Source organism: Tachypleus tridentatus, chromosome 8, assembly GCF_004210375.1.
Source record: "Tachypleus tridentatus isolate NWPU-2018 chromosome 8, ASM421037v1, whole genome shotgun sequence".
Taxonomy (NCBI): Eukaryota; Metazoa; Arthropoda; class Merostomata; order Xiphosura; family Limulidae; genus Tachypleus; species Tachypleus tridentatus.
Genome location: NC_134832.1, coordinates 136,167,630 through 136,195,182, shown reverse-complemented (window position 1 = coordinate 136,195,182; position 27,553 = coordinate 136,167,630). Strand labels below are relative to the sequence as shown.

At 35.6% G+C, this 27,553-nt stretch overlaps 1 protein-coding gene across 2 annotated transcripts in view; it reads left to right on the top strand.

Annotated features, from left to right (window-relative positions):
* Nucleotides 1-27,553, top strand: part of LOC143223582 (uncharacterized) — a 61,619-nt gene that overhangs the window by 6,426 nt on the left and 27,640 nt on the right. Inside the window, exons 2-4 of one of the 2 annotated variants that reach the window (XM_076451710.1) lie at nt 2,844-3,066; nt 9,774-9,965; nt 20,754-21,680. In XM_076451710.1, coding sequence (XP_076307825.1) covers nt 9,787-9,965; nt 20,754-21,680 — 1,106 coding nt within the window. In that variant the 5' untranslated portion in view covers nt 2,844-3,066; nt 9,774-9,786. The remainder of the gene's footprint in view (nt 1-2,843; nt 3,067-9,773; nt 9,966-20,753; nt 21,681-27,553) is intronic. The other variant, XM_076451709.1, reaches the window with a different exon arrangement.

The window sequence follows — 27,553 nt, the reverse complement described above, 5'->3', positions numbered from 1 at the left end:
GTGTGTCATGCTAGTTTAAAATGAAATTAAAGTATATAATAAAAAAAAACTTGAAAGTTTCGAAAGTCATAAATCACAATTATGTATATTTCGTATTCCTTGTTACTTTCTACAAATTACCATGAAGAACAAGTAAAGAACAAGAAATTCTACCACACATCAGTGACCATGGAAAGTGGGAAATCGAAAGAACACGACTAAACTTTTCGTAGTTCTCCCGTGTCCTAGTGGGTAAGCAGTAGTTTTGCAGTCTTTCAACGCTAAAAACCGTGTTTCGATGCAGAGAATAGATAGTCCTTTGTGAGGCTGTTATCTGAACGACAACCACACCAAAATATGTGGTTATAAAGTGTGTATTGCTCAGAGTTGTCCTTTACTAACTACAGTTAACCTTATATATTCCGTATTCTCAACAACTTCTCTACTGAATAATTCAGTCGAATAATTTATTATCGCCTGTTCCGCATAATTTTCAAATCCTACATAAATATATGTTAATTTTTCGATTAAAAACACAAACTCGAAACACCACAAATATCATACAACTTCATGATTTTGAACACTAACAAAATATTTGTGTATACTAATACAACGTATTTTGTATTTCAGTGTAAAAACAAAATCACGGGCCCGGCATGGACAGGTGGTTAAGGCACTAGACTCATAATCTAAGGGTCACGGATTCGAATCCCCGTTACACCAAACATACTCGCCGTTGGAACGTTATAATGTTACGGCTAATCTCACTATTCGTTAGTAAAACAGTAGCCCGAGAGTTGGCGGTGGTTGGTGATGACTAGCTAGCTACCTTCCCTCTAGACGGCTAACGCAGATAACCCTCGTGTAGCTTTGCGCGAAATTTAAATCTGTGGGTGGTGATGACTAGTTGCCTTCCCTATAGTCTTACACTGCTAAATTAGGGACGGCTTACGCAGATAGCCCTCGTGTAGTTTTGCGCGAAATTCAAACAAACAAAATCACTTTTCACGTACATTTACGTAATATTAGCTTATCTGTACAAGTTACTATTTTTCTTCGCGTGAGGATATTTAATAATGTGTGAGATGTTTTTTGTTCCTTTTCTCTATGGATGTTTCCCTTTCTTTTTTTTTCAATTTATACATTGCTTTCCATCTCATTAGAAAAGCAATTTTCATCCACGTAACAAGGATACTAGCTTTTCTATTAAAATGTAAAAACAATATAATTTCAAAACGCCCCACAGGTCAATTAATGTTCAGGAAGATGATTCGTCACGGAAATCAACATAAACTACAGTAATTGGTTGAAAGAGAACAACCAGTATTACAGATCTTAGAACCAGATGCTTACCAATGACATTGAATACGTATAGATGCAACGAAACACCTGACATTTAAGACATGAATAGACGGGAAGGAAACTTCTAAATATGAGGTGTTTCTGTTTAAAATCCGTTATTAAATCCTTCTGTGAATAAACTAAACGCGATCCTCAACGCCATAAGTGTTCAGTTTCTAACAGTCAGTCTTTTCATCACGTCTGATAAAACTATTTTAACATTGTGGTTATACGGTATATGTATATTTTATATTAAGAATATTTGTAGAACATGCCATTAAACTGTTACTATGGGTATCTTGAGAAACCATTGTAAATATTTACACCAGGCTCATTTAGAATGCTGTTTAAAAGCTAAATTTGCCCGAGATTGTTTTGGGATACTTTAAAGAAAATTCCCCTTCTGGTACAGCAGTAAGTCTGGGGATTTACAACGCTAAAATTAGGGGTTCGATTTCCCTCGGTAGGCTTAGCAAATAGCCCGATGTGGCTTTGCTATAACAAAACACTTTAAAAGAAGTTACTTTGGACAATTATTCTTTTATTTTTCGTCGTTATTTTGGTCACTGATACAGTAAAGCATGCTGGGAAAAATAATACAGCTACTGATGAAGTCAACCATTGTAATTAACGATTAACGTGGTTTCAGTACACTTCTTTTTGCAGATTTTTACATGTTGAATTAGCCATTTATTTTAGAAATACAACAATAAATCTAATTTCAAACGAGCTGCCTTGGCATTGTTGTTAATTTTAAACTTATAGCTCACTGTCTTTACGCCACTCCAAATATATTAACTTTTCCATTGTAGTATCTACATTCTGGTAACTTATGACGTCACGTTGTCCAAGTGCCTTGTAACGTTTTTTAAGCAACGTAAACATACAGGTTGACTGTTACTTTTATATGACAGTCTATTACCCTTTCTATGAACTTACTTTATCGTACCATTAAAATAACTGATTACAACCGTGAGGAATATGAAAATATTCTACAAAAAGATTTTAACAAAATATCCTCCAAGAAGAACCTCTGAATAGTATGGGGGAAGAAATATCATTGACACGGAAAAAAGTCTTAAAAATTCCATTTCAACGAATAATTCTACATAAAAAATTCTCTTAAAATGGTTCCATTTTGAGAAACAACTACTCATTAGCTGCAAATTTTACATAAAAATATTCTCTTAAAATGGTTCCATTTTGAGAAAAAACTACACATTAATTGCAAATTTTACATAAAAATATTCTCTTAAAATGGTTCCATTTTGAGAAACAACTACACATTAGTTGCAAATTGTACATAAAAATATTCTCTTAAAATGGTTCCATTTCGAGAAACATCTGCTCATTAGCTGCAAATGTTACACAAAAAAATCTCTTAAAATGGTTCCATTTCGAGAAACAACTACACATTAGTTGCAAATTGTACATAAAAATATTCTCTTAAAATGGTTCCATTTCGAGAAACAACTACACAATAACTGCAGATTCTACATAAAAACTTTTCTTTTCTTTTCTAGATACAACAAATCTTTCGTTGCTGAAGTGAGAGTTAGCCAGGGAGAAACAGTAAAACTTCAACACCCTCTCAACATTTGTTTTTCTGGTGCTTTGTGCTCTTTCCAAACTGTAAATTATTGACTTCTGTGTACTTCTCGTGCAAATTGCTTCCACATTTTCTCGTTGAAACTGGCAAATTCATCTTATTCGAAGTTATCGAATTTTACAGAAATATAAAACCAAGTAAATAAATTTCCGATTCATTTAACTTTAAGTAATTCTTTTCTTTAAAACAAATATAAAAGGGAGATGTCAAGTGTGTATTTTCGAAGCGCAGGATGTAATACAACTGTAAAGTGAAAATGTTTTAACCCAGTAAAGAATAAAGTAGAATACTGCCTAAATGTTGAAATTACTGTAAGGGTTACGCAATTTGAAGGGAGAAAATCAGTAACATAAATTACTTTTTTGTTTTTTTAGAATTTCTCAGACAGGATAAGCGGTGGAAAGAAACAACATCCGAATTGGAATTTTAAAGCTAAACAGCACTCCATGCTCGCGCAGGAAAAAATAGTTAAGTTAGATATAGTCGTCCATAATTTTTGATTTATTAACCAAAGAAGGCAACCATCCTGCAGCATCCGTTACCACGGTGATTTTGACTAATAACAAGGTGTACTGTCATTTCAATGCGCTTAGACCTTGATGTGGCCTTGTGGTTAATGAACCGGATTGCCAATTCTTGGGTCCAAGTCTCGCTTCTAATTACTTTCACATAGTGTTTCGCCATTTAGGACAGTGATTCTAATTATTGGTATTTAGGTCTTTGGGTGGAACTGGGGAGGTCTTGTACAATCTTCACCTCTTCTATTTTCTTCTGTAGTTATTAATATTTTATGTTTGGGGCAAGTGTTAAATGTTGAACGGAACATAGAAGAGGTATTGATTTCACAAATATTCACTGATATGAATTTAAAACCTCTATCAGAGTCATGTTCATTTATGTTCGAACGTCCATCGTTTATACTGGGACATATTCGCGATATAGATAGTCCATATATTCCAATGTGTTTCATGTTGTTGGCTTATTCTAAGTGTATTTACTAAAATACTTTTTTGTTTGTTTGTGAATTTCGCACAGAGCTACACGAGGGTTATCTGCGCTAGCCGTCCATCCCTAACTTAGCAGTGTAAGACTACAAGGACAGCAGCTATTCATCATCACCCACCGCCAACTCTTGGGCTACTCTTTTACCAATGAATAGTGGGATTGACCTTGACATTATATAACGCCCCCACGGCCGAAAGGACAAGTATTCGACGGGGATCCGAACCCGCGACACTCAGATTACGAATCGAACGCCTTAACCCGGCGGGCCAATTTTTTTTAAAGCACTATATAATGTAGAACAAAATTATGAGTTGCATAGGTGGCATATTACTAAACTTATAGTACATATTTAAGGGTGAGAGGTACTTGTTTTCATTATGTATGATAAAGCGATCTCATACACGTAACATTCGTTTTCATCTAGGTTTCTCATAAAGTACGGAGTCCGGTATGGCCAGGCGGTTAGGGCGCTCGACTCGTGACCCGAGGGTCGCAGGTTAGAATCCCCGTTACACCAAACATGCTCGCCCTTTTAGTCGTAGTGGTGTTATAACGCAACGATCAAGCTCACTATTCGTTGGTAAAAGAGCAACCTGAGAGTTGGCGGTGGGTGATGATTCTCAGCTACCATTTCCTCTAGTCTTACACGGCTAAATTAGGGATGGCTAACGCAGATAGCCCTTGTGTAATTTTGCGCAAAATTCAAAAACAAACACGCATACGTAATTACGTGAACGATCTGCTGATAAGTCTGTCATGGAATGGTTGTCGTTTGCGTATTTATTTTGGTATTTAAAGTTTGTTCAGAGAGGGAACTTTATAGGCGCTTGTGAGTATTGTATTTTGTTTCTTTTGCAGTTTAATTTTAATATTCTTTGGTGTGACATTGATTCAGGTTGGACAAACGAATTCTGTGACAGGTCATGTAAGTTGTTAGCATATTTTTAATATGTTAGTTGGTGTGGTTTCCGTGTTATTTCGTAACAGACTTCTAATTTGATTTATTATTTCCCAGATTTTGTTTGAAATTTTCTTATATATGTTTTTGACAGGTTAATTTTCTGTCATGGGTGAGACCCAAAAATTGTGGATACGTTGAAATAGCATTTATATCCCGAGGCAGAGCGTTAAGGATAATAAACATTGATATCACATGTTCGGGAATCCAACGTAAGTAAGTAGTGTGCCTAAAGCGTCACTTTAGCTCTTTTCGGCCGTATAATGTTACTGTTTGATCACAGCAGCGCAAGAGTCGACAGTGTGTGGGCTCTGTTGATTAGCTGCCACGTCATAATCTATCACTTCCAAATTAGGAACGACTAACGCAGATCGTCCACGGTATTCTAAACGCAAAATATTCGACGAAAAACAAATAATAGGACAGAGTTAAATTCTTGACGTTTTAATATAACTTTTCGTCGTGATATAAGGAAGTCGCTCTAGATTACCCGATAGTACAAAAAAGGTTCCAACAGTCATCTAATTATCTGTATGAAGACGGCGCGAACACATGTTATAACGGCCAAGTGGAAAACAGTTGTACTGTGCGAAGACAGAAGATCTCTAGCAACTTGGAACGTAAACAGTTTGGAGAATGACAGTTTCAAATAACAAAACTAGGAAATGCGCTTTGATCACTCACAAACTAATTATTAAGGTTATTCGATAAACGCACCTGAGTACGCTCGGCTGATTAGCTCAACAGCACAGAATTGTTAATTATTCTCTACTTTCTAGTCCAATAGGTTTATTATTATGTCGTCAACACAAGAGGTTGTTTCAGGTCTTCCCTCTCATATGCTGAAAAGTCTGAGAATTAAAGTTTTTCGAAAACAAGATTAATTCATAAACATTGGTCAGTAAATCTCATGCGTTCCCGGTTGGAGATATTTTGATTTATTTCTTGTTTTTCTTTTTTTACAATGTGTAAAATTTATCTGAAAAGTTTATTATTTCTGTTCATTTCACACCACATTATAAGACTCTCCAGTAATATACACTACTGGCCAAAATCTTAAGGGCAATAAACATAAAGAAAAAATATGCATTTTGCGTTTTAGACTCAACCAGTTATTTGAGTAGAGCTTCGAAAGATAAAAATAAGAAAAGTGAAAATAAAAATAAAAACCTTTTTAGCATTTAATAGGGAAAATGTGAACACTATGAAATTAGCCTAAATACTAGCTGGTCAAAAGTTTAATACCATACTGAAACGAAGCGTTAATCGGTAAACACGTAACGAAATTTAGTCATTTGTGTTCAAACATCGGCGTTGTCAACATCTCCCACTGACATCTCCTGTGTTACATTGGGTAAAAGCATGGCAAAGGTTAAAAGTTGACAGAGTTTTAACGTGGCAGAATTGTCGAGCTGCAAAAGCAAGGTCTCTCTCAACGTGTCAAACGCTGGTGAGATTGGGTGTAGTAAAACTGCTGTTGCAAATTTCTTAAAAGACCCTGAGGGATACGGAACGAGAATTTCAAGTGGTCGGCTGAAGAAAATTTCGCCGGCGTTGAGCAGGAGGATTCGACGGGTTATCCGGCAAGACACCAGCCGATTGTTGAACCAAATTAAAGGCCCTTACGGACGCAGAATGCGGCTCAAGAACAATAAGACGACATTTACGAAAGAAAGGCTTTAAAAATCGTAAACGTCTTCAAAGGCCACACCTCCTTCCATACCACGAAACAGCTCGGTTAAACTTTGCTGAGAAGCACCAAACATGGGACGTAGAAAAGTGGACGAAGGTTTTGTTCTCTGATGAGAAAAAATTCAACCTGGATGGTCCAGATGGCTTCCAACGTTACTGGCACGATAAGGATATCCCACCGGAGACATTTTCTACACGACACAGTGGAGGAGGTTCCATCATGATCTGAGGTGCTTTCTCCTTCCATGGAACAGTGGAACTTCAGGTCATACAGAGGCGTCAACAGCAGCTGGCTACATTGGCATGTTGGGGAGAGCAGTTTTATTGACTGAAGGCCCTCGCTTGTGTGGAAATGATGGATCTTTGAGCAGGACAATGCTGCAACCCACAATGTCTACAGGACAAAGGACTTCTGCATGGCGAATAACGTGATTCTTTTGGACCATCCAGCGTGTTCGCCCGAACTTAATCTCATTGAAAATATTTAGGGTTGAATGGCAAGGAAAGTGTATAGAAATGGACGTCAGTTCCAAACAGTGCATGATCATCGTGAAGCCATCTTCACAACTTGGAATAACATTCCAGCCAGCCTTCTGCAAACGCTTATATCAACCATGTCAAAGCGAATGTTTGCAGTTATTCGCAATGACGGCCATGCAACTCACTACTGAGACCTCTTGTTGGGCATTTCATACCTTGTTTAGGACTTAAACTTTTGACAAGCTAGTATTTAGGGTAATTTCATAGTGTTCACATTTTCCCATTAAATGCTAAAAAAAGTTTGTTATTTTTATTTTCCCCTTTCTTATTTTCATCTTTCGAAGCTCTACTCAAATAAGTGGTTGAGTATAACAACGCAAAATGCATATCTTTTCTTAATGTTCAATGGCCTTAAGATTTTGGCCAGTAGTGTACATTTTTTTCTACCTGAAAGTTTTACTCACTCTCGGACAAACACTGGCTTTTCCTACAATGATATAATTACTAGTAAGGATTTCTAAAAGCAAGTAAAGAGAGTTTAACGATATACTAACCATGGTATGTCTGTTTCAACCCGTACTGATAAGACTTTTGTCCAACACAAACGATCTTCAGGTCTGCCTAGACACGATACATATTGACTGTGACAATTTGTGTTAAGAAATTACTTCACACAAACTGTTACGGTTTCAACTGGATAAAGCTGATAAAGTGTAATTAGTCATCGACGTACTCCTGCCACAACACATCAGAATTAGGATAGAATTTTATTAACCTTACGTTATTTATAATTTTAACGCTATGCATTATCAACTGGTTCATGTACCCACTCAATACACTTGGAAAACATAAGATCAAAGGGAACTAAATAACAAGGTAAGATCCGAATCCAGACCCCTATATCACACCCTCGTGATGGTGCATGGCAAGTTTGTATAAGATCAAAGTAGCATGGATAACACATAGGAACACGGGGGGGGGCAGATCATAACCCCCAATTTCTCTCTTCCACGTTACTCCCAAGGGCTTCTAATGGTATATGTCAGTACTGGTGATAATTGTTCCAGTAGTAATCTAGATGTATGATGTGTATGTACATACATGGTCTAATGGATGTATGTAGATACATAGCTTAATGGATGTATATAGACAGATGGCCTAATGGATGTATGTAGACAGATGGTTTAATGAATGTATATAGACAGATGGTATAATGGATGTATGTAGACAGATGGTGTAATGGATGTACATAGACAGATGGTGGAAAACATGTAATAAAAACATTTTCAAAGGCATATTCTTTACTTGGTGAACTGTATGACCCTAAAAAATATTAATTGTTATAGCAAAGGCAGTGAATTTTATTATGAATTTTGGTGTCTTCTCTTTGGAATGCCTTCCTGGTTTTGGTTTTGCTAACTTGTTGAGCGAAAGAAGCGAATCTTAATTTGAAAATTTTCAAAGTTGAAATATGCTGCGGGTTATTGTAGAGTTGTAGCCGAGAATTTCGAATGGTTGAAATTCGGTGATTTAGCTTCAATGTTTCTCCTTGATAACCAGACAAGCATAATTGGGAATTTCATCCAGTTTCATTACATGTCACGATTTCCACCAATCTAATTATATGCTCAAAGTACCACATCTTTCGTTATATACATATAAATGTCTGGAAGAATTTTGAAAACGCAATCTTGCCTGTCGCTGCAGGAAGCGCCGTCGTTTCGTGCAAGTTGTAATAGTAGAGATATCATCGTGACAGACGAAGGCTTTTAGTTTGTATATACTAAATATATTGTACATATCTTATCATAATAATGTGTGGTAACCTGAAATATCCTGTGACATGAGTATGTAGTACATAGAAATATCCAATGTCACGAATGTGTGATATCTAGATTTATCTTAAAATGGGTAACAAAAGACAATTATAGTATGACAGTGAGCTTGTATAATTTTTAAAATATAAATATATCACAAAAACGTACAATATAATCAATTGCTCGAACACAACAGCAACATGATATTTCATTAGTTCCGTGTGTCTCAGCTTATTGATACTGTTGTAAAATATCATTATTGTAATATTTCATTAGTTTCGTGTGTTTCAGCTTATTGATATTGTTGTAAAATATCATTATTGTAATATTTCATTAGTTTCGTATGTTTCAGCTTATTGATATTGTTGTAAAATATCATTATTGTACTGTAACATGTCATTAGTTTCGTGTGTCTCAGCTCACTGATATTGTTGTAAAATATCATTATTGTAATATTTCATTAGTTTCGTGTGTTTCAGCTTATTGATATTGTTGTAAAATATCATTATTGTAATATTTCATTAGTTTCGTATGTTTCAGCTTATTGATATTGTTGTAAAATATCATTGTACTGTAACATGTCATTAGTTCCGTGTGTCTCAGCTCACTGATATTGTTGTAAAATATCATTATTGTAATATTTCATTAGTTTCGTGTGTTTCAGCTTATTGATATTGTTGTAAAATATCATTATTGTAATATTTCATTAGTTTCGTATGTTTCAGCTTATTGATATTGTTGTAAAATATCATTATTGTACTGTAACATGTCATTAGTTCCGTGTGTCTCAGCTCACTGATATTGTTGTAAAATAAAATTATTGTTTTGTAATATTTCATTAGTTTCGTGTGTATTATAGCTCGCTAATTTTATTGTATTGTATGGCTTCCAGCTCTTTGGTGAGAATGAACGTGGTCAGATTCGGCACCAGTACCACCAGTAACGCCACATCTACTAGTCAGCAGAGTTCATGTCATCCAGCTCAGACCACAGAGGCGACAGCTCTTTTCATCATAGCCGTGCTTGGTGTAGGGACTAACGCCTTCTTAATGATGCTAATAATGTTTAAGCGACCCCTAAGAAGGTCAGTTTCTTTTAAAGAGTTTATATAAGTCCTACCTGTTCTGTAAGTAGCTTCTCGGTTCTTAAAAATAGTCCTTTAACATATCGGCATCATTCAGAAGAAAAATAGAACCATTAATGGATTTACTGTTTGGTATAACCGGTTTCCAATCAGTCCGATGCCACGAATTATTCTTCAGACTTTAAGATGTGAGTGCATTATAAGAGTGACAGTTAATCTCTTTGCGTGGATAGTGGACGGTGGAACACTCTGATCAAAAGTTCAAAACTAGCAAACAACCTGAGGAGTTTTAGCACAAAATTAAATAGCATATATTAGTAAATCATTCACAATATTTAAAATTTCATTTTAAAATATATATTTATTAGAAGGCCCACGTAATAACAATATAATGTTACAGGTCATTAATTTATCAATAATAATAAATATATTAAATGAACTAACAGTCATATAAAAATATTTACAGGAAGTCCACATAATAACAATATAATTTGACAGGTCGCTAACTTATAAATGATAATGAATATATTAAATGAGCTAACAGTCGCATTAAAAAACATTACAGAAGATGTGTGTATATAATACTACGAACTTTCAAATTACAAAGTAGCGGCGATATACCTTCGGAATAACTTTTGTAGCGAGAATAAAGTGGTGTGAAGGGAACAGAACATGTGACTTTTATAGGTTATCGGTTGATGACTAAGTAAGGCTTTCTCACGAACAGAAAACAAAACAGATTTAGAGAAAGCTTTTATTTTCTACCGTTTATCTTATTTGTACAGTTCAAAGTTAGCTAATGTGTATCTCCTTTTGTACATCTGATCTTTTGGGCTTGTCTAGAAAGGTTTCCTCTGTTTCACCAAACGCACACAAAAATGTTTTCCTTACAAGAAAGCCGACTCCACTTAATCACGAGTAAAAAAATATAAAGAAAAAATCTTAGATTGAAAATCTAACGTTGCTTGCTTTTCTGAGCAACGTCGGAAAAAAGGCTTCCCTGGTAACGAATTCGACAACTGTTTACCAAATTTTGTCGGGCCACCACGACGAGGTGGTTAGGACGATCGACTCGTAATAGGAAGTTCGCAGGTTCGAATCTCATTACAGCAAACATGTTCGCCATTTCAGCCGTGGGGGCGTTAAAATGTGGCCTGCCAATCCGGCTATTCTTTGGTAAAAGAGTAGTACAAGAGCTGGTTATGGGTAGTAATGACTAACTGCTTTCCCTCTAGTCTTACACTGCTAAATCAGGGACGCCTAGCGCAGATATCCCTCGTGTAGCTTTCCGCGAAATTAAAAAAAACAAATAAAATTTTGTCTGTTATTCAGGAAATGACCCACAAGAAGAATAACGAAGTGTGTTTTATTGGTAAATGTTGCAGCTGAATGTTTTACAAATTTACCTTGTTAATAAGCTATTCTTTCTTCGATTTTGAAAAAATAGATGGCGTTTGCTCATGAGACTTATTTAAGTCATTGTATTTATTTAATTACCTGAAAACATAGACATTTCATATCTTTTTTTTTTAACATCAGTCATCAGAAAACGGTGAGCCTTCTGAATGTACGCGTCAGTTATTGTTGGATTACGCCCGAAAACGCTGATAATAGCGAGAGTATTCATCTGCCTAAGTATTACAAGTAACTTCTATACATTTATAATAAGTATGTTTATTTGTTGTTAAACACAATGGGCTATCTGTGCTGTGTCAACCACGGATATCGAGACCCAGGTTTTAGCGTTGTAAGCCGTCAGACTTAGTGCCGTGCCATAGGAAGGCACTATATAATATAAGGTACAAACGCAAGAAACGTTAACTGTGCTTTTTTATGTACATGAACTCAAAACTATAGCTGTGTATTTTAGGCTTAACTGTTCTACGAATCCACTGTTGTCGCCGCTATTGTTTTTAAGCTTCTAACAAATTTTGCATCCTGAAAAGGTTACTAGAATACAAGAAGTTTGTACGCAAGTAAAACATTCATTTTCTTCGAAATAAATAATTTTGAGCAAGTAGTTAGATATTATAAAATGTAAGTCATTCTGTTTCGGAGCAAAATGTTTCCGAAGTTAATACTAGAAATCATTACATCTGATTAACTGAAATAAATAAAAAGTGTTCAAAAGACCTTGTTCATGAGATTTCTCGAATTACATTCAATAAAGAAATGTTAAACAGGAATCTGAAATTTGAATAGAGCACAGTATCTGGTACACTTATGAAAACGGTAAAACAAAAGGGTATTGAAAACAAGTGTTTCTGGGTATGTTCTTTACTACACATACGACAGTCTAGTAAATATTTTTCCAGCTCTTTTGCTCTAAATGAATACAGGTGTGAATGTTACCTAGAGAGCAACAAGATACACATTAACGTAAAGTAGTCTTAATAGACTGCCGGAAATTCGTTAGGAAAAGGAAGTAACTGAGGCTGAAATTAACAGAGAACCATAAACATTTTACAGTGAAAACCGGTTTCGAAGTCTTTGGTAACAACTAACGACAATATGTTCGACGGTGAAGAAGTGAAAAGTATCAATGTACAACGTTTAGAGTGAAGCATCGTTGGCAACCTGACTGCTGATAAGTGCAGGCAGATTTCGATCCACCATGCCACTTCCTCAGCAACACGACTCACCTGGCGAGGATTTATGTTCCAGAATAACAATGATCCCAAGCACACAGTACCTAGGGTGAAACGACATTTTGACGAGGCCGATAGAATTTTCTGGTTTGTCCTGCACAAAGTTCAAGTCTGCACATTACTAAAAAAGCTGTATGGACTTATATAAATCCCCAGAAGGTCAAAGGGCGACAACACACTTGTTTGAATTGTAGAGATTTATACAGGTCATCTATATAACAATATTCCACAATCGTACATTGATAAACTTTACGGTTGCAGGAAACAAAACTTACAACAGAGATTTGTTTGTTTTATTGTTAAGTACAAATCTATACAATGAACAATATGCTGTGTCTATTGCGGGTATCGAAACCCCATTTTTAGCATTATAAGCCTTTAGACTTTACTGAAGAGCATGAAGTTAATCTCAGGTCTAAAAATACTAGTGCCTCGTACTAATGTTTTTTGCCTTGTATTTTCTGTAATAATGTTTGTGCTGTTAATACATTCAGCACTTAATTATTTTTATTGTTTATGCCTTCTGTATGTGTATCAATTCACCACTTGTACGTCACCATAATTATTTCCATTACTATATATAAGAAATAACATACTTAAAAGTAACGTTCATGAAATTAGATCAAGAATTTGGGTTTATAGTTTAATAGTAATACATTCATTTACATACATTTATATAATGACATGTAAATTGTCAAAGAATGTAAGTTTGAAATGAAATCTTAATTAAAACTAATAACTTAGTAATTTTATTAATTTTAATTGATCTGTTTGGAAGAGATATGAAACTTCTGTGAGTTACCTCGATCAAAAAGTGAAACATTTTTTTCCTTTTTGTAGTTTGGGACTAATTTTTGAAAGTAATTTGTTATGATGTATATAAAATAAACATAAGCCTTAATCATATACAACTCTTTATTTTCAGATGTATCTCGTCAAAACCAAGCACCAAGACGTTTCGTTTCTGATTAACATATTTGCATAATAAGTTCATTAAACAACGAATATCTCATAAATATTTATCAAATATCTAAATGGATAGAAATTTAGTAAAAATAACGCTTTCTTCTACTGGTGAAAATAGAAAGACAGCGGGAAATTAGCAAGCGGGTTAAAAAAATAAGATGTTTCCAAAAAGTGTTCTCTGTTTAATGTAATTTGTGGCATTTTACGAAACGCGTTCCAAGGTTGGTCATTTGAAGATCAAATTTTTCTATAGGAAGCGAAATTACAATAATTTTTTAAAGAAATGTCCATGGCGCCCATAGAACTCCTCTCTTTTAGAGTCTTATGAATAAAACAGAAGGCTGGTAAATAGCAAATAATAGCACGCGAAGTTAGTACCGCACACGGTACTCATTTACTGGAGAAGCGAAAGTAAATACAAAATGGCGAATGCACGGAAAGATAAAATGTGTGTTAATGAATCGAAGGTTCATAAACACAAAATATATAACGATAAATAGCAAACAGACACACATGAATCAAACAGAAATTGCGATTTAAAAACACTTCTGGATATCTGACGCTTGTCGGAATATGAACAAACACAAAATCCAGAGAGTAATATTTGAGTAGGAACTAGTTGTGTGAATTGGCTAGAAATAAAGGGATTTTCATTGTTGTTTTCTAATGAACAGACAGCTACGTACCAACTGGAAAATACAATTGAAAACAACAACAACAAGGAAATTACTTCCGGATATCTGACATTTATTGGAACAGGAACAAACATAAATCCTCATGTTCACAGTGACCTAACATGTAATCAGTCATGTGGAATGGTTTTTCTATTGTTGTTTACAAAGAAACAGAGAACATTCCAGCAGAATGTTAGCTCTGAATGATGATAAGCTTCTTTGATTGTGCGGTAGAGGTCGCAATATTCGGATTCCAGATGCAGATACTAGCAGTATCAACGTTTGTATATGAATCAGCTATCAAATAACAAGTCAGTATGGAGTGTTTTTCTAACTTTCTTGAATGTTACGTTTATTTATGTATGACAGAGAAAATGATAGATGGCGCAGTTAGACATTTTGGTTCACACTGCACACTGCAACTTCAAGAAGCGCGTGTTTCTTTGTGTTAATTTAAAATGAAATGTGGAAACAATGCCAGCAGCATGAGCCGACTTTTAATAAGGTTTTCTAATTTCTTTCGTGAAAAATAAGCGTCAGGAGAAAGGAATATGAAAGGTTTTCAGTGATGGGCAAGTTGAGTTGTAGTCTTTTACATTACTGAGTCGCAACACGTGGAACGAGATCAGTGTTAAAAATATTAAGACAGGTTAATGAAAGCGAGATTTTTATGGATAAACCCCAGAGAGTGAGTTTGAAGAGTAATAATCTCCTTCACGTTCCATACACGCGCGCGCCCACAAGTTGAAAGCTTTCTTTCTGAATCAGCACAGATCAGTGGTTGTACAGATATCGACTTTACGAAATGAGTAGGATGTTATTCGTTTGTAGATGGTCGGTAGTCAACCTAAAGTTCTGAGATGACTGAAGTCGAGAAATGTAATCCACCTTGGAAGATAATTACATCAGCAGACCGCCCACTGAAAACACGACGAGTTCTGTTTGTGGTTAATTGGACGCCATTAATCAACAGAGATATGTACTACACATGATGGACGATAAAAACTATTAGAGACACTGCGATCAATAGCAAAACTCGTAAAACTCGCTATTGTTAAATACTGAAAAGAAAAATCGTTGCATCCTCTAGAATTGTACTCAAGACTCATAGTCGAAGCAGTCAGTGCTTGGTAAAACCTTATGATTACAGAATTGAAGAGAACTATAGTTTTACTAATATTTTATTTATTACTACCATGTTTTCGCTATGGTAGTAAATATTTGTGATACGTACAATCTTCTTTAACTCAGTATGTTTCAAGTAGAGATGCGATGCTTCCAACAATGGTCAAGATGCATTAGAGCCTAGCGTGCTTAGAATATTACCGGGTTACTTAAGGTCGAGTTGACGTGCTCGAATTAGTGGTCAAGATGCAATAAGTGTCCAATATGCAGCTATAGTATAGTATATATGGTCTCGCTGATGTGCTTAAAGCAGTGCCTAATTCGCTGAAGGTGTTAGCTCTTGATCCGAATTTTAATAAAGCTCGTCTCGAAACTCATTCATTTTTTCCCGTTACTGAAACATTTTGCAAAGGCGATCTCTTTCTTTTCTTATTTCCATGCTTCTGATTATTGTTTTCATTGAAATATCTAAGTTTCTGCTCATATTTACACCGAAAATAGAATCGAATCTCATCAAAATTGGTAAACGCGTCAATCAGTTTGACGATACACCAAAATCAGTTTTCTCAGTGGCACGGTAGTATCACATCTGTGGACTTACAACGTTAGAAACCCAGCAGTCTACCGCTTAGACAGCGGTAAGTCTTCGGACTAACAACACTAAAATCAGGGGTTCGATTCTCCTCGGTGGATTCATCAGACAGCCCGATGTGGCCTTGCTATAAGAAACACACACAGAAACCAAGCAGAACACGTAGCCTATTGTGTATCTTTGAGCTTAGTTTCAAAGAAACAAAACAACACTCAGTTTTCCGTCATCCTTTGTATTCTTTAGATGTTACTCTAAACAATAAACAGTCGTAAATGAAACATTAGTACAAATAAGGGGATGTGTACCTTAACATCGTATTTTATGGATTTTAACATGGTTAAGAGGTGGATTCAGGGTTAAAAATACAAGAAAATTATTTTACAAAGAAATATTTATTTTCTCACGTGTGTGTTTCTTTAATTTAAAACTAATAAAGTTTAGAGTTATACGTTTTAAATAGTGGCAAGCGATATGTCTGGGGACTTACAACGTTTAAAACCGGGTTTCGATAGCCCTCATGGGCAGAGCACAGATCGCCCTTTGTGTAGCTTTATATTTAATTACAAACAAAAATAATGCTTTCTTCCTGCTAAAGTGGCCTCGGCATGGCCAGGTGGGTTAAGGCAATCCGAGGGTCGCGGGTTCAAGTTCCCGCAACACCAAACATGTTCGCCCTTTCAACCACGGGGGTGTTATAAAGTTAGGTCAATCCCACTATTCGTTGGTAAAAGAGTAGCCCAAGAACTGGCGGTGTGTATTGATGACTAGCTGCCTTCCCTTTGCTAAATTTGGGACAGCTAGCGCAGATAGCCCTCGTGTAGGTTTCCCCGAATTTCAAAAAACACATAAAAAACCTCCTAAAGAGGATAAGCCTACCTGTTAAATGAAGTATATCTTTGAATATTTAACCTTGAAAATGTTAAAGAAATTATCATCAAACATGTTTTCCTTATGTTACTGCCAAATTATGAACGATTACAAAATTCTAGATTAATTGCAAAACGATTTAATTAGAAGTTATAATGATTTAACCCAGAAATTATACGACCGAATAAGAAAAACAGGTTTCAATAAAAGATAAGAAGATTACTTCATCTAGTAAAGACAAATATGAGTGTACTATGTACTTCTATCTTGTTTTCCACCACTTGTCTCGTATTTTTCGCTTTAGTTTGTTTAGTGTTAAGCACAAAGCTACAACAGGGACTATTTGTGCTGTATCAACCACGAGTATCGAAACCCTGTTTTTCGTGTTATAAGTTCGCAGACATACTGCCGAGCCCGTGGAAAATTTTCGCTTTAAAATAAAAACATTTCTTCGAATATTAAAAAAAAAATGTTTTATATCGATTATTTCCCCATAACATACGCAGTCAATTACATAAAAATCCAACAAGCTAGTTAACTTTATAGCTGAAACTGTTCCAGGGGAAAAGATCTTAAGGTGGCAAAAAACTCCTAACATTTCCAAATGCAAGAAATATAATAAAAATAAATAATTAAATATAGATAACGAGAAGAATAGAGATGAAAGTGTTATAAATATATTTAATTGTTTCCTGGGATCAGTTATTGTCGTAGTGCCGAATCGAAAGGTGAATGCTAGTGTGGATCCTCTGTAAAATGTCGAAGATAGGCCTTAAAGAATTTCTCTTCAAAAACATTACGACCTATTTAAGACCCGCCACAAGTATTTTCCTCAGTATGATTGCCGAACATTTCATCTTTGTCTCCATTCCATCAGCAAGCAACTCTTAAAATATTGACCATTTTATTTCTCACTGCTAATTTGCCAGTGAGAGTGACCAGCAAAAAATCAATGGAAAGGGTCAAGAAGTAGATTTAGAAAGATTTTAAATTTTAAAATGTTTTGTGTTCTTATTGGGAATAAGCTCCCTCTCTCTCGCTCTCTAATATCTACTTATTTGGATACATCTCTCTTTTTGAAAATTCCAGATCTGCTCCCGTATTGGTTAATTGGTAATAAGCTACTAAATTTCTTGGTAAAATAAATAACACGTATTGTACAAGAAAATATAAAACATTTTTTTTACCACTTGGAAATATGAGATGGATAATAAATTAGCTGTAGCTGGTGTGATTAAAACATATAAATTGTAAATCCTCTGATGGCTCAACGTTTATATTAATATATTATTTCGAACTTATTTTGAATTTCGCGCAAAGTTACACGAAGGATATCTGCTCTAGACCTCCCTAATTTAGCAGAGAAAGACTAGAGGGAAGGTAGCTAGTAATCACCACTCGCCACAAATTCTTGAGCGACTCTTTAATCAAAGAATAGTGGGATTGACCTTGGCATTATAACGCCACCATGGCTGAAAGTGTTGACATATTTAGTGGGACGGGGATTCGAACCCGCGACCCTCCAATTGCGAGTCGATGGCCTTAATCATCTGTCTATGGCGGGCTTATTTCGAACTTCGTTGTACATTAGCTTGGCTAATGCATTTGGTATTTTCGATCTGAACGGTACGTTATACGATACACCAACCATATTAAATTATTATAATTAAAAACAGCTGACAAGACGGAAGACAGCCAAGTAGCAGTTCTCGCTGCACGGCTACTCTTTAGAAAATAGTGGGATTAACTGTCACAATGATAACGCTGTTACTACTGAAAGAGTGGAGCGTGTTCACAGGTATGTGGAGACTCGAACCTTGGACCCCAGACGAGACGCTAATCACTTGATCAACTAAGTGTAATCTAAATCAATAAAAAGTAAGCCATAAATTCAATAATAGTTAATCATTTTATTAATAGTTTTGATAAAAATATTCATTTTCCATATATAATTGTCATTAATCCTATTAATTCATTTTCACCGTGTCCTTATCCTGTTTCCTACAGGAGGAAGCACTATTCTAATTAATGTATCGCTCGCTATGCATTTTAAAAGCTTTTTCGTTAATTACGTAACACAAGCAATTAGCCCGAATTCGAATCGTGATGTATCCTTTGGGAGGGTGAATCCAATCACTTTAAAACTTAATTTCTGAGTTTTAAAAGAAGCTTTTTATATTGAAAAAACGATAACGTAGACTTAAATTGTCATTGTTACGTTTTGTAGAAAATAAAAGTGACACCGTGAAATATTAAAGTAATATATATGATTAAAATAAATATGGGGACAAACATAGCGAAAAAGATCAGCACTGGTGCAAAGAATAAAATATGGTTTGTATAACTTTTTCACGAAGTCTGTCTTTGAATATTTTTGTAGTTATTGAAATGTCTGTTCATGTTATATCAGAATATTTGCATTAGTTAATCATAAGTTATAGTTGAGAACAAAAATATATTTTTATTTATTATATTATATAAAACAAAAGTACGAATATGTAAATATTTGAAAGAATTCTGAAACAAAGTATTTACTAATTATCTTTTTATTTAATTATTTAGATTTAATGTTATAATTTTTGCTTGTTTTGATATTCGCGCAAAGCTGTTCGAGGGCTATCTGCGCTAGCCGTCCCTAATTTAAAAGTGTAAGACTAAAGGGAAGGCAGCTAGTCATCACCACCCACCGCCAACTCTTGGGCTACTCTTTTACCAACGAATAGTGGGATTGGTCGTTACATTATAATGTTTTCACGCCTGAAAGGGCGAGCATGTAACAGGTAGCCGAACACCTTAACCCACCTGGCTATGCTGGGCCTAAATGTTATAATAAATAATTAATTAAATGTTCGCATCTTATAAATTTTTAGTGCAAGGTTACATTTTAATTAAATCGGAGAAATTATATTAGAATGTCCAACTCCTTTTGCCCCCCAGTGGATCTACAATGCTACAAGCCAGGTTTCGTTACCCGTGGTGGGCAGAGCACAGAGAGCCCATTGTGTAGTTTTGTGCTTAACTTCAAACAAACAAATCAATTTTTTTTGAGATAGAATTTTTCATAAAGCCCCAATTCCCAAGCATTTCAATGTTTCATTAAACTTCTTTATTTCTCTCAGATTCGGAAAAAAATATTATAATCTACCTTGATTATACCTTTCAAGAATGTAAGTGTATAGTTCTGAAATGTTATTAATGTTTCACTTGTTTTCTGTTTCTTTATACTTTTTAACTTTTGTTCTAAACCCACAATTACCTGACTAACAATTAACAATGACACAACTAGTAAATTTCTGATCAATCAAGAATATCGTAATGTTGGGTAAAATTGTTATATTACTTTTAATTGTCTTTTTATTCAAAGTGTTTAAATATATTTTTGCCCAATGAACCAAAGCAGAAACAGATCCGTAACAAATTCATACCCTACAGTTTTGAAATTTACTCCAAGTAAAAAGTCCGGCATGGCCAGGTGGTTAGGATGTTCTACCAATAATCTGAAGGTCGTAGGTTAGAATCCCCGTCGCACCAAACATGCTCGCCATTTCAACCGTGTGGGCGTTATAATGTGACAGTCACTCCCACTATTCGTCGGTAAAAGAGAAGCCCAAGAGTTGACGGTGGGTGGTGACGACTAGCTGCCTTCCCTCTAGTCTTACACTGCTAAATTAAGGACGGCTAGCGCAGCTAACCCTCGTGTAACTTTGCGCGAAATTAAAACAAACAATTCCAGGTAAACCAGTATAAATAATTGTTTGTATTCAAAACTTAGAATTCCGCCCGATTTTCGTTTGGTAAAAATAAATCATTGATAACTGAAATAATTATTCAGTAGTATAAAAGCTTCCACATTATTTATTGAAGCTGAATGTAAAATAGAACAGTAATGTATAAACATTTACACTTGTCTTTCCAGATGGTCCCAAGGGCTGTTGTTCCACCAGGGTCTGGTAGACTGTGCCCGGGCAAGCCTCCTGGTCCCTTTAGCTGTCAGCGTTATGATGTGCCAAAGTTTAGCTAAATGTTCAGTGTTAGAGACAGCCTTTTTACTGTTGGTCACTGTATCTACTGTCAACCTCTTAACTTCTGTCATCAATGACGCACCCTTGGTTCCTGATCTAAGCCAACCATTGTTGGAGAACAATCAAAACAATGTAGAATCTCGTGGAATTCCTCTAGATAGTCGCCAATGTATAGCTTTTGGATTTTTCATCATCTGGTTTGCCAGTATCACTATTAACCTCGGCCCCACATTCCTCAGTGGCGCCCTTTCAGGTGGCCGAGAGTCAGGACAAGGAGATGTTTGTCCCATGGTGTATGGACCCGTTCGCCACTATGTCCTGAACGTACTATGGGTGTCTGTCAACATGCTATGTATCTTACTGACCGCTGTGCACCTGCGGAAGATGCATCGGGACTTAACCAAGTCAAATCTCGAGGCCATCAGAGTAGCAAGTCTGGTGACCACTATGATCTCAGTGCAGTCAGAGCGTGAGACGGGAGAGCACGAACACATACAGAACTATATACATAGGCTGGAACGTGAAGGACTCCATCGTGTGAAGATGTTTGTTGTCCTCCTCGTGGCTTACGTTATCTTCTGGGGTCCTCTCTTCGCTATTACACTCGCCCAGCCAGGAATGGACACGGCCTCTTTAACGTACCAAGTCAGCTTACACGTAGCTTTTGTGCATGCGTTTGTAAACCCAACCTTGCTGTTGATGTTAAACAGAGAATTGCGCCAAGCTGCATCAGATCTACTGTGTTGTCGGTGTTGCCTTGTCAGTGAAAATAGTATTCCCCACTACCGAGCAACATCCCTACATCTGAACCATGGGTACATGTAAGTTGTTGCTTGATTAGTATGTAGTGTTTGTGAGTAGATCAATGGCACATTTAAGTTGTTGTAGTAGCTAAGATTGGTGAGTGGATCGCAGGTACATTAAGTTGTAGTAGTATTATCTGGAGTTTGTGAGTAGATCCCGGATACGTGTAAGTTGTTGCTTTATAAGTAAGTAGTGTTTGTGAGTAGATCGTGGGTGCACGTAAGTTGTTGCTTTATAAGTAAGTAGTGTTTGTGAGTAGATCGTGGGTGCACGTAAGTTGTTGTATTAGTAGCTGAGGTTGGTAAATAACGTTTCTCAGCTTGTCACAAGTTAGTATATGTATATATACTGTTGGCTGTAACACGAGAACAATGTATAACAGTAGTTAGTGAGTTGATTTGTAAGTTCATTTGTCCAAGAGTAACATCAAATAGAAAATGATTATATGGAATTTTTATTTGTATTTTAAGGTAATAATCTTGTTATTTTCTATCCAAGAGAAAGATAACTGATAGAAGACTTTTATTCTTGTAATGGTGGAGGAAGAAGTTGGGTAGATTTAATTTGTGTAAATAAATAATGTATTTGGTATGAATGACTGTTGAATTGTCCATTAGCATATACAAATAGTCGTGGTATTGAAAGCGGAGATCTGAATACGCTAAAGATATGTAAATAAATTTGTTTTCGTTGCAGGGAAGAATTTTTGGCAGTGGACAAGTATATACAAGTTATTTTTATAACTGGAGGGAGAGATGTCTATATAAAGACAACAGATAAATCTAAATACCTTTTATTGTAGCAGAAAGGGTGTTTGTGTGTTTTCTTATATAGTAAAGCCACATCGGGCTATATGCTGTGCCCACTGAATGGAATCGAACCCCTGATTTTAGCATTGTAAATTCGAAGACTTATTTCTGTCCCAGCGGGGTACGTACCAGAAAGGACTGTTAGGTTTACATACAGGTATATGCAAACTATAATTGTACTTATAGGAAGAATGTTGGGTGGATATAAATGTGGTTATGTGAGTGATGGTTGTAATGGTTGAGAAAGAAGATGGAACAAATCAGTGGTAGATATACCAGACAACCTGCTATTGGTAGAAGGTTGTTTGTTTGTTCTTTTGAGCCGAGGAACATATGATTTTATCCGTTTTATCACTTTAGAAAATATGATTTTATCCATTTTATCACTTTAGAAAATAAAACCCGTATAATCACAAGGTAATACAGTGAAGAATATGGAGTCCCAGAATCTTTGGTATATGATTTCTGTTTTGATTTTGACTTCCTTCTTTAAGCAATGCTATTTACAAATCGTTGTTATACAACACTGTTTAGGAAGGGCTTTGATCCGAAGCGTATAAACAGGTTAATAACATTTGCCAACTATTGTTTGGGTTTGTCTTTCTATTAATCTTTTCTCTCTCTCTCTTTTTTTCGTCGGGTACAAATTATTTTTCGTTTTCTAAAGCAGATATTGATAACGTACAATTGTAAGATGCTTCTATATTTTAGAGAGAACTGTCTGATAGTTTCTGGGAGTTGGGAAGGTATTATTATTGAATATGGGATTTTCAGCCCGTTTCATTCAAGTTAATTCAGTTTTTTGAATAATGCTAGCACGTTTCGTTGAATTTGTTATTCGATAATATACGACGGACCAAGTTGTGAGCAATTGTTGGGACGGGGTGTTAGAATTGCAAATGGTATTATTATCGTCTTTATTGTGTCTAGTAGTATCTTTCACAACATTTCGACCAGTGCATTCTCCAAGAAAAATAGTCTCAATAATTCCATAAAACTATATCAGATTGGTACAAACCCGAAACAGTTTCCAACTGGTGAAAGTGAACCAAGTATTTAATGATTGTATGTGTATGTTATAGATTTCTTTTATTCTTCATCAGAGATCGCCCGACATGGCCAGATGCTTAGGGTGTTCGACTGGAAATCTGAAGGTCGTGGGTTCGAATCCCCGTCACACCAAACATGCTCGCCCTTTCAGCCGTGGGGGGCGTTATAGTATGACGGTTAATCTCACTATTCGTTGGCAAAAGAGTAGCCCAAGAGTTGGCGGTGGGCGGTAATGACAGGTTGCCTTCCCTCTAGTCTTACACTGCAAAAGTAGGGACGGCTAGCACAGATAACCCTTGTGTAGCTTTGCGCGAAATTCAAAACAAAACAATCACCAAAGGTGAAATTAGAAAAACCAAAATGTGACGTAAAGGCCTAATGTGTTCTTTCATTGGCTTACCCTCTACTGTGAACTGCAGTTTTGCCTATTTAAAGCTCATCAGCACAGCTTGGATCAGTAAACAACAACAAGAATGTAACCATCGTTTCATTCTATCCGAGGGAGTACTGGAAGGGGGGGGTATCGTTAGAGGGTTACAGGTACAGATATTTATTAATATCTGATTTCAGTAAATTATTTTTGTATTTATGAAAAGGGATAATGTATAGTGTGTGTGTGTGTTTTCTTATAACAAAGCCACATCGGGCTATCTGCCAAGCCTACCCAGGGGAATCGAACCCTTGATTGTAGCGTTGTAAATCCGGAGACATACCGCTGTACTAACGGGGGACCGGTAATGTATGACCAAGCATGTGCACAAGCTCATGATTCAGAATAAATAATACGCGATGGATATATGAAAGTGAATTTTGTATTTGTAAGAAAGGAGTTGTATATACTACAGTCAATGAACATGCAACACGCCATTAAGGGCAGAGCTTTTCACTCTTTTTAATCTTCGTACAATTTGTAACCAAAATATGTCTTGCAATAATGGACTCCTTGATAATACAGATTAAGGGTAGTGTCTTAAGTCTTGTTCTCTGTATTGGTACTCAATAAAGCAGGCGATTATATTTGTACACCTGTACGTTTCCACTAGAAGGATGACCAATACTGAAGCTCTTGCGACGATTATTGTATCAGCTTCAAACCATATACTGTGCCTTAAGTTTTCATGGATTCAAAGTGTAGTCTTATTACCCTAAGGAATTCTCGATATAAACACTGTAGGATACCTATGCTTATTTATTTTACATCATGTTCTCGGAGCAGGGGTAAAGTTGGCTTATTTCTTTGTATGTGCTTTGTTGCTCTGGAGAGTATCGTATTATGGTGTCACGTAAACAGACCAATGACACAAGCGGTAATTTGTTGCTTTATTACTTCAGTCTTTGACAGTAAAATAAACATAGAAAATAAATGTTAAACGTTTAGTTATTCAAACTCTGAAAAGGAGTACCTTGAAACTTCGTGACCAATAATAAAGACAAAAAAATCACTTCTGATCCATCCCATAAGACCTCCTGTTGACAACACTTTATGTCATGCCAACGTGCAACTCATGAACATGCATGTCTTGCAGACACCAAACAAAATGGAGGAACTTAAAAATTCAGATATTTAGTACGGTCGATATGGAATCCAGCTTCGTGCCCCCTAGTGACACAGCGGGTATGTCTACGGACTTAGACTGCTAGATACCGAGTTTCGATACCCGTAGTGGGTAGAACACAGATAGACCTTTGTGTAGCATTGTGCTTAAAAACAAATAACAACTAGTTTCGTGTAACTATTTTTTTTTATATTAAGGACACCTTGCTAAACACAATTTATTTTATATTTACAAAAAAGAAATGTTGGGTATACCACGGAAGTAAGTGAAAGTATGTATCTCAGAACGGCGGGTATGGGCATTAATAATTTTATTGATAAGGAGAGAACAAAGTTTCGACCAGGTTAAGAAAGATGACCTGGGAAGGTCGAAACGTTGTTCTCTCCTTATCAATAAAAGTGTTAATACTCATACCAGCTGTTCTGAGATACATTTTTATTTCAAGTGGGTTTCTCGTCATCAAGGATAGGTGAAAGTATTCTTGCATCCGTGGAAAGATGTTTTGGAATAGTGGAATTGACCGATACTTATAATGCCCCCACGGCTGGAAAGGGCAGCATGTTTGGTGTGACGGGTTTTCGATCCCGCGACCCTCAGATTACGTGTCGAATGCCTTAAGGTGGTTGGTTACCTGGCCATGCCGGGTATTAAGTTTCTTATAATAGTAAAGTGTTTATAATACATATATGGGGTCTTGGGTCTGTATTCCTTCACCACAAAATACCTAAATTAATTGGCCTAATGCATTCCTTGGTTTGGCTGGAGTTTTTTTTTATTTAAAACATCTGAAGCTTCATACTGTCACTTTCGGTTTATGTTTTAGTGGGACGCTCCTAAAGAATCTGTATAGCGAAACGTTTAGTGTTTAATTAAATAAAAATTTGGTGTTATAAGGTCATTTATGTCCAGTATTAAAATGTTTTCTATACACCAATATGCACTACAGAAATTAAATAACGAATTTAAAATTGTTTAGTGGAAAAAATCGAAGTCCAATTTATTGTTCTAGTTTGATTAAAAATTATTGAATAGAAAACATTGGTTACAAAAAGTTTATTTTTGTATATATATATGTTAAGTTGGTACGCTGTATAATACTTAATTATGAAGTCGACGAAATGTCATAACATTATTTACACATCTAAATTAATTTAGGTTATATATGAAGAAGTTACACGGATTCAAAACGCTATAGTCATGTTATGAACGTTTTTGTGTTGAAAACCATGGAAATACGTATTTATTGTTTTGTTCAACATACGATCATTAAATATAAATCCACTGGCACGATGGAAAAAAAAAAAAGATATTTGCAAACCACTAATATACTATTATTTATGTCGTTGCTGTATCTGTTTAGTAGTTAATCCACAAATATACCTTACCAGCTGAGACCTACTAAACATATACAATCAAACTTCATTGTTGCATTACTTCGTTTAAATACACGATTATAGGCCTAAATCATGACCGTTTGTATTTACAGTTAACTAATTTAACAAGAAACAAACGAATTCCATACGTTAAGCTGATGTGTCAGAACTATCGGTTTCAAAATAATACAAAAGAATTGCAATCGCAGACACCTAAATGTATCTCTACTTGTCTTAGGCCTACCTTTAGTTAAGCCTAAGATACATTCCTAGTGCAACTTGTGTAGTTCTTTTCACTCTAGTTTAGTTCGAACTAAACCTTAAGATATTTAATATTATGAATAAATAACTGAAAATGTTATTTTACGATCTAACGTTAACTATTTTCTGTTGCGTAATTTAATAACTATTGCAAAATTCCAAACCCATTAGTTTTTGACAGTTCGGGCAAAGCTGGTTATCACGTAAACTATAGCCAAGTGAAAGCTAAATAACAACAAACGTATATGATTGGCCAACATATAATTTTTAAAATTTACTGTTCAACTAATCCTAAGCTTTAGCATCGCATATCTGACAAACTTTTTTTAATAAGTGTAGTCACTAAAATTAAGAAATAAACAAATTTATGTCTATATATATAAATCTTATTACTGTCTGTTGTATGTCTACGTAATTACTTCACAGGGTGTGTGGAGGGATTTTCACCAAAATTGGTGTGGACGTTCGTTAGGTCGACATGGGGGTACAAAAAAAATCACTTTAGTATTTTGTTGTTTTTATAGCATTTTTGCGGTTTTTTTTACAACTACTTCGTACAATATTGATGGATCTCCGTCAAATTTAGCACGAAAGTTTGTTGAGTCCATCAGGGGGAGATATCTACATGTAAATTTGCGGTTTCACATGTTTTGCGGGCTTTATGGTGTTTGTTTTTGCGTTTGTTAAAACAATCACAAATAATGGAAGCACTTTTCATGTCCTAAGATAACCTTTCATTAATCATGAATCTATATATCTTCCGTTCAATGGACGGGTACTCCAGCTAGTATTGTAACAAAATAAATATTTTTTTTTACCAGTTTCGCTGGCTGTCCATTTC